At 51.2% G+C, this 7778-nt stretch overlaps 1 protein-coding gene across 1 annotated transcript in view; it reads left to right on the forward strand.

The window, feature by feature from the left end:
* LOC124484893 (dual 3',5'-cyclic-AMP and -GMP phosphodiesterase 11A-like) overlaps positions 1 to 7778 on the forward strand; it is a 17242-nt gene extending 9464 nt beyond the window's left edge. Inside the window, exons 4-10 of the mRNA XM_047046010.1 lie at positions 492 to 582; positions 1996 to 2096; positions 2283 to 2360; positions 2518 to 2581; positions 2704 to 2778; positions 4014 to 4097; positions 7454 to 7778. Coding sequence (XP_046901966.1) covers positions 492 to 582; positions 1996 to 2096; positions 2283 to 2360; positions 2518 to 2581; positions 2704 to 2778; positions 4014 to 4097; positions 7454 to 7663 — 703 coding nt within the window. The 3' untranslated portion in view covers positions 7664 to 7778. The remainder of the gene's footprint in view (positions 1 to 491; positions 583 to 1995; positions 2097 to 2282; positions 2361 to 2517; positions 2582 to 2703; positions 2779 to 4013; positions 4098 to 7453) is intronic.

The raw sequence follows: 7778 nt of genomic DNA on the forward strand, positions 1-7778 counted from the left end.
GGAGCTAGTTGCATAAGACTTATGTAAGAGTCTGGCGTCTCCTCTAGAAGCCTAACCCTCTGCAGTTAGAACAGCGGACACAAACGCTGTTGAATCAGTCTGGGTTCGTTCTGCTGATATTCCCACACACATGCACACAGGTGCACACACTAACACACACACACACATACACACGGGTGCACACACTAACACTCGCACACACACACATACACACGGGTTACACATGGCTAGTTAGACCTAAGATCATGTGTGTCTTCTAGGTGTGGATATCAGATTATTAATGCTGAGCATCACCCTGTTCCTTGCTGGATACACACTGAACCACTTGGGAGTTATGGGCGAACAGGATTAGGATGTTTACAATGATTTATGGAGCAGGATTCGAGTAACAGCATCCAATGCATGCTAAAGTAATGTTACATTTTTCTCTATCTGTTTGAATGCCGGTGTGTGTGTGTGTTGTGTGTGCGTGTGTGTGTATGCGTGCTCAGGACTGGATCAGCTCTATCTCTGCTCTACGGGACGTCTGCTACGCTGGAACACCACCACTTCAACCACGCTGTCATGATCCTGCAGAGTGAGGTGCTGCTCCACCACCTCCACCTTTATCTCCACCCTCACCTCCACCTTTACCTCCTCCATCATCTCCTCCACCTTTACCTCCTCCATCATCTCCTCCACCTTTACCTCCTCCATCATCTCCTCCATCATCTCCTCCACCTTTACGTCCTCCATCATCTCCTCCACCTGTACCTCCACCATCACCACCACCATCATCTCCGCCACCTTTACCTCCTCCATCATCTCCTCCACCTTTACCTCCTCCGGAGGCCTCATCAGGTCCCACAAACATGGCTGCACTCACTGTCTTTCTCTCTGACAACCGAGGAGATGAAAAAGGACACCGTGACCTCAAATCGATGCGATTTGGGAACTGATAGATTTGCTGGTAATTGGTTGAGAGAGATGTTTGACCAGGCGAATGGGTTTGTGTGCTAATTCAAGGCGTTTGAGGGAGCAGTGGAGATGAGCCAGGATCCATTAGCTTCATGATCACAGAGCCGATGACGCAGTGAGCAGTCAAACGTTTGCTTGGACTACCAGACTTGATTCTGTTGATAGAGTGGAGGAGTTCCCATAGTCTGCATTAGCATATAAATGAAAAGTGTTGCTAATCCGATGGGGAAAGCAAGCTCACAGATTGAGTCCACTGACGAGCAGGACGGCCTCGTTAACACGGACACTTCCCACGATGCCACTCCCCACTCCTCCCCCCCTTCAACTCTCCCCCTCCTCCTCCTCCTCTCCCCTGTTCCTCTAATCCTGTTGATAGAGATTGAGACACCTGAGAACTCTGCACATGTCCTTAGGGGTGCTGTTCATGCTGGGTCGGCGGGCTGGGAGAGGGAGCCAGAGAGCTCTGCTGAAACGTCGGGCTGGTGTGGCAGAGTCGGGGAGAAGCTGGCAGCTGGTGACGGTGGCTCCTCCAGCCTCCCTCCACCCTCCCTGTCCCCTGGACAGCCTCCCAGCTCCACCCCCTGACCGGCTCGTAGAACACTCCAGACTTTTTTTTCTTCCAGGCTCATCAGACTGAGCTGATGTTTGGACTCAAAAGTGTAGCATTTTCTTTTACGTCAAGGGGCCAAATACCCAGATCTGTGGGTGGTTCATCTGAAACCCCTCAGACAGCGCTTCCATAGACGCTTGCTGTTTGTCGCTTACACTTTCGCAGCACACCCACACACACACCTGCACACACCCACACACACACCTGCACACACACACACACACACACCTGCACATACACATTCCCACTTCAACATTGTCTGGCTGAGTCTCTTTCAGAGTCCAAAAATGATGACATCTACAACAGCACTGACTTCTCCCAAGCAATGTCACAAGTTCGAAAATGGAAAGTATTTTTTTTTTTTTCTCTCGTGCACATGTTAAACTGTGTGTGTCTGTGTGTGTCTGTTTTCCTTTCTTTGTCTGCAGGGCCACAACATATTCTCCAACCTGTCCTCCAGAGAGTATGGAGACCTCATGCAGCTGCTGAAACAGTCCATCCTAGCCACCGATCTCACTCTGTACTTTGAGTACGTACCTTACTGTCCGCACCATACATACAGTTCACTTGATGCATGAATTATTCATACCTTCTTATGTAACACTCCACAATCCATGTCCCTTTACATTGCCTAGTAACAGAGCATTCATCTGGCCTTTACCGCCCCCTGGTGGAGACATCCTGAATAAAGTAGGCCATTTTCCCTCTCATTCAGGAACAGAAACACATTCTTTGAGTTGGTCAGCAAAGGAGAGTACAACTGGAATGTCAAGACCCACAGGGACATGTGCAGGTAACCGTTCCCAAGCTTGCAGGAGCCTCTGGGTATTCAGTTCTATTTGTCACTAAGATGAGAGAAGAATGTCGTGAACTGAGACGGCTTTCGTGTGAACGGATCCTTTCAGTGTTTCCTTCCAGAAGTAACTCTCGGATGTTTCCCCTCCTCGCAGGTCCATGTTGATGACAGCGTGTGACCTCGGGGCCGTCACCAAGCCCTGGGACATCTCCCGCAAGGTGACAAGGACCGTGGGTCCCACCGAAACGACCCCGCGTGGGAAACGTTGTCTCGCGGCCGCTCTGGGGCCGAACGCCCCCCTTCCGGTCTCACCTGCTGTCCTGTCCTGTGTCTCTCCCAGGTCGCAGAGCTGGTGACCAGCGAGTTCTTCGAGCAAGGGGACCGGGAGAGATCGGAGCTGAAGCTCACCCCGTCTGTGAGTACCTCGCCCTGACGGGCACGCCGTCGGTGTCCTCTGAACAGACGCTGAGCACATCAGACGGGCCTTGCTCCGCCCCTCGGTGCGCACCCAGATCTTTCTAGGTGACGCTGGTTATTTGCGGAGCAGGGACAGCCCCCAGGCGCCCGCACGGGTCACAAGTTACACAGAGCTTACATCACACATAGAGAGAGAGACAGAGGGGGGGAGAGAGAGAAAGAGAGAGAGAGAGAGAGAGAGAGAGAGAGAGAGAGAGAGAGAGAGAGAGAGAGAGAGAGAGAGAGAGAGAGAGAGAAAGTGAAAGAGAGATGGAGAGAGAGAGAAGGACAGAGAGAAAAGTGAATTAGAAAGAGAAAGGGAAATGTACAGTGACAGAGGGGAGTGAGAGGGAGAGAGGGGAGAGTAAGGGGGGGAGGTTGTTAGCTCGTTCACACTCCTGCTGCTGAGCCTGGGGCGATGTTTGGCCCAGGGTTTAATCTGACAGCCTTGTGTCCTGGAAGCCCCTGCTCACTAGAACCACTAGAACTAGAACCTCCACCAACGCGTCCATAGGTGCACACAGAAATCCAGGACTGAAACCTCGGTTCAGTTCCATTCAGCATCTGTAGTGTGTAACACGAGGCACATTCCCCACCAACAGACGCCACGTGTCACGAGATGGGATCGTTAACCTAGCTAGTCAGGATGAAACGAGGAGAGATTCCACGTCAACGTCGTTTGTCTGCGCTGCGTTTTCCCCTTTCCCTTCCCTCAAAGAGAACCGCGGAACGTTCCGTGTGCGGCGTTATTTGCACTTTGAAGACCGAACGCCGGCGCAGGTCGTCAGGGGCAACCGAGGAAGCGCCGCGTCTGTAATTAGCGGCTGTTGGCTAACGGAGCCTGGCCACATTGCCTCCCCTCTGAAGCTGCTGACGCAGTAGCCCAAGGTCCACCTCCTGGGTCAAACCCTTCACCACACAGTGAGTGGGTGTTGGGAATGAAATATTCAGCTCCAGAGCCGTAGCCCGGTAACTGGATGTGAAGTGAAGTCTCTGTCGAGCTTCAGAGCCGTGCTGCTGGAGAGAGGGAGGGAGGGGCGAGGGGAGACCACGGGAACCGGAATCGACTCGTCTGTGTCCAAAGTAAGGGCCCGTCGGGCTGTTCTGCCGCTGCCGCGGGGGTGGGGGGTGGGGGAGGCGAGCGTGTTCGACGACGTGAGATGCGGGAGGGTCACGGTGGCGTTTGTCTTTCAGGCCATCTTCGATCGGAACCGGAAGGACGAGTTGCCGGGTCTTCAGCTGGAGTGGATCGATGGGATCTGCACACCGCTGTATGAGGTAAGGGAACCCTTCCTACCTCCTCTCCGCCTGTCTCCCTTCACCCTCCCCCCTTCCCCCCACACACACACACACACACACACACACACACCAACTCCACCGACCTCACAGTGGTGAGAGCCTCTTCTCCCCTGTACCAGTCAGCCCCGTTCTTCCACGTTGCCGTCCCTCGTGACGCCCGCTGGGGGAAGTGACATCCCCAAGCGTGGGATTCCATTCTTTTCAGACACGCCGGCCGCAGAATGACAGTAGTGGCTTTAAAAAAAAAAATATTTACTCTGTTAAAGACCTCAAGGACATCTTCTGTCTGAATGAGAACACATGAATGAGTCGACGTTTCCTGGCGTGAGGAGAGCCGAGCCAGACTGCAGCTCGGCATGAAAGGAGTTCTGACGTCGGAGATGACGGAAACGAGACACACGAAGCATGTAGCCTTTTGATTCAATGTCACTTTGTTTCGGACACGCACGTTCCTGTCAGTAGAGAAGGGGTAGCTATTCAAGCACAAACAATGCAGACATGACATGACATGACTGAAGAAGATCATGGCAGTTCACAAGTCCACAGTGATCACAGTAAAACACACAGGCATTTGTTCCAATCAATCAATCGATCAATATTGATTCATAGAGCACATAAAAAAAACTGGGTTGACCAATGTGCTGTACTAGAGGTGAAATAGCAATCACAGAAAACAAAGCACACAACAATGGAGACTACAATTTATTATAGTAATAAAAAGATTAAACAGTACACAATGATTCAGGAATATTACTAAAATCCAAAGAGAATTAATAGGTCGTTAGAGCAGACTTGAAGGTGGAGATCAAAGGTCTGATGTGCAAATGTAGTACATAGTTCCATAGTTTGGACCCAGGAACTACAAATGCGTGAACGCCATTTTCTTTTTGTTCCAGTCTTTCCAAAAACAAGAAGAATACCTTGTGTCTTTTTGTCAAGGCTTATTTAAAACTATTACGACTCCATTTTAGGAATCCATCAGCCGACTTACATTTAAGTTCCTCAACTCAGCATGAAAGATGAGCCCTTACAAGCCACAATCATATGAACATTGTCCATCTTAGGAGCTGAAGCAAGATTCTGAATGCATCCTTAACTGCCACCTAAAGCTTTTCCATCTTCGCTTTCCTATAACTCCACCACGGGTGGGCTTTGCAGAGTGGAGTACATCGGCTTTCAAACATCCTCTGTACACATCGGATATTAGCTTTCGAACATGTTGATGCACTGGCCAAGCTCAGAAAGAAGACATGCACTGAATAGAGAGATTTAGGTAGGTGTGTGTGTGTGTGTGTGTGGGTGGGTGGCGGGTGCGATGTTGTGTGTGTGTGACGCTAAAGCTGACCTGGCCTCACTGTGCAGCTGTGTGGGAGCGATAGAGGACTTCCTGAAGAGAACAAGGCCAATCACAGGACACACAACTCACCCAGGAAAAGATACGACCGGAACTGTTAAAGTAATTAACCACAGAATATTCACCAACCATATTGCACTTCCCTCATCTTTAATTTCCCGATGGTTATTATAAACTAGAAAACAATCAAAGCGGAGAAAAAAACAACAACATTGCGTGGGATGATCCCCATTTTAACTTCAGAAGCAACAGTTGACTCGCGTTTATCTTTGAACGCGCCGCTTGCCTTTGGAGATGCGAAGGAACAAAGGCGTTTGGCTGCCGCGCGGCGCGGCACCGTGTGCGTGCACCGCCTCACTGCGCCATCGTCGTGCGAACAAACCGTGCTCAGAGCGCGCCACTAGCATCCGGCTCGAGACCAGCGGCCAATTAGAGGCAGGCAGGGAGCGCGGGGAGAGCGTGGAGCGGGACGTTCACAGGCTTCAGGTCGTGTCTGTGGGAGGAAGAGAATCTCACGCATCTCCTTCTGCTGGAGGTCGCTGGTTTATTGTGTGGAATATTAATCCACCATTATGCAACGTTCCATCTTCAAAGGCCCCGAGATAACCAGCCTGTCTACCGCCTCCCCCACTGTTTCTCTGGAATAGCGATGCTGTCGAGGCATCGGGGCTACACTGAGGCTCTCTCTCCCTGGAGATACATACTGTAGACAGGGGAATGAGAGAGGGAGAGATGTCAACAGACTCCTCTGGTGAAAATCCTCCTCTGTTAGCCAGCTGAGCTGGGGAGACTAACCCAGGGATTAGGTCGATCAGAGAGAGGCCGGACCATTGGGACTGCTGTGGTGATTGCCGCTCTTTGTTGGCCTCACACATAACAGGGACACAAACCTCTCCAAATCCACATGCACTCATTATTCAGAAGAATTCACACTTCCTGTTATTGTAGCCATTACTCTTTAAATATGATACTGGCCACGTGGCGTCGTGGACACCAAGTCACGAGGTTACGGTTTGAAGCGTTAAAAATGGAACGCTCTCTCCAAAAAAAATTATGCGTTGCGTAGAAATGAGAGGCCATTATGACTCTTCAGAGCGTGGAAGAGGAGGCTTGGCGTTTGAACTGTGCAGCTTCCCCACACATGGTTTCCATCTTAGCGCTGTGTCACAGTTGTTTTAATGGTGGCACAGTTTTTTGGGGGGAGTACGCCATTTGGAACACAAATGCCTCCGATATCCAACACGATAAACGACGATAAACAACTTGAAATAAAAAAAAGATGGTTTTGGCCAAGACAAAGATCGCCTAATTGCGCTGCTTTCACCAGCACACGCATGGAGAATATAAAATGTTACCGGTCAGACAGTAGCTTGACTGTGAAGAAGCACGCTTTATTGACTGTGCACGGGTGAGAAATGGAAGCAGTCTTGTTGAATGCCGTGGATTCCAGCTCAGGTGAAAAGCCTTTGTGCCGAGGGATGGGGAAGTGTTTCCATATGGAAAGGGCCTGATGAAATGTTGGTTAATGACAGTGTCTTCCCTGGGAAAGCCAAGGAAGCAGATAGGGTTCACAGGGGCTTAAGGCGGTGTGTGGAGAAGCTCTTGTGTGTGTGGAGGGGGGTCGTTCATTAAAAGCCTCATGAAAGCCGGAGCATCGCGGTGACAGAGCTGCCCACTGTTCGTCACACAATGTGGGGAGACAAGCGGCTCATTACGACCCAACAGGCTCTCTGTAATCTTAAAGAAGCAGGAGACATTTTCTCGGAAAACCGTTCTGTTCTTGTTTGTTTGCGTCAACCGCTTTTTTGTTTTTTTTAAGGGGTTGATGTGAACAAGATATTGTAGTCAGTGCCGACAGTGGTCTTCCTTTGTTCACCCCCTCCACACACACACCACACACACCACACACACCACACACACCACACCACACACACCACCCTCACCCCTCTCTTTCAACCCCTCACTCCTGTCCTTCTTTCAGACTCTGGTGAAACTGAACCCAAAGCTCCAGCCAATGGTGGACATGATCCAAGCCAACAGAGGCAGATGGGAGGAGCTCAACAACGAGAGGCAGCGCGGCCAGAGCCCCTCCAGTCCCACAAGCCATTGCGGCAGCGTCGCCACGGAGACCAGCGGCTGCCCCCCCAGCCACGCGGGGACGGACGGCGACCCCCCCAAACCTGCCAGCTAGTCTCCGCCTCCCCCCCACCCTCCTCCGGGCCTCCTTTATTTCTGCCTCGCAGCTTCAGTGCTCTTCCACGCCACCTGCAGGCTAGGCAGTGCAGTGCATCTTGGGCTCTGCGCCT

The sequence above is a fragment of the Hypomesus transpacificus genome, chromosome 23 (genome assembly GCF_021917145.1).
Source record: "Hypomesus transpacificus isolate Combined female chromosome 23, fHypTra1, whole genome shotgun sequence".
Taxonomy (NCBI): domain Eukaryota; kingdom Metazoa; phylum Chordata; class Actinopteri; order Osmeriformes; family Osmeridae; genus Hypomesus; species Hypomesus transpacificus.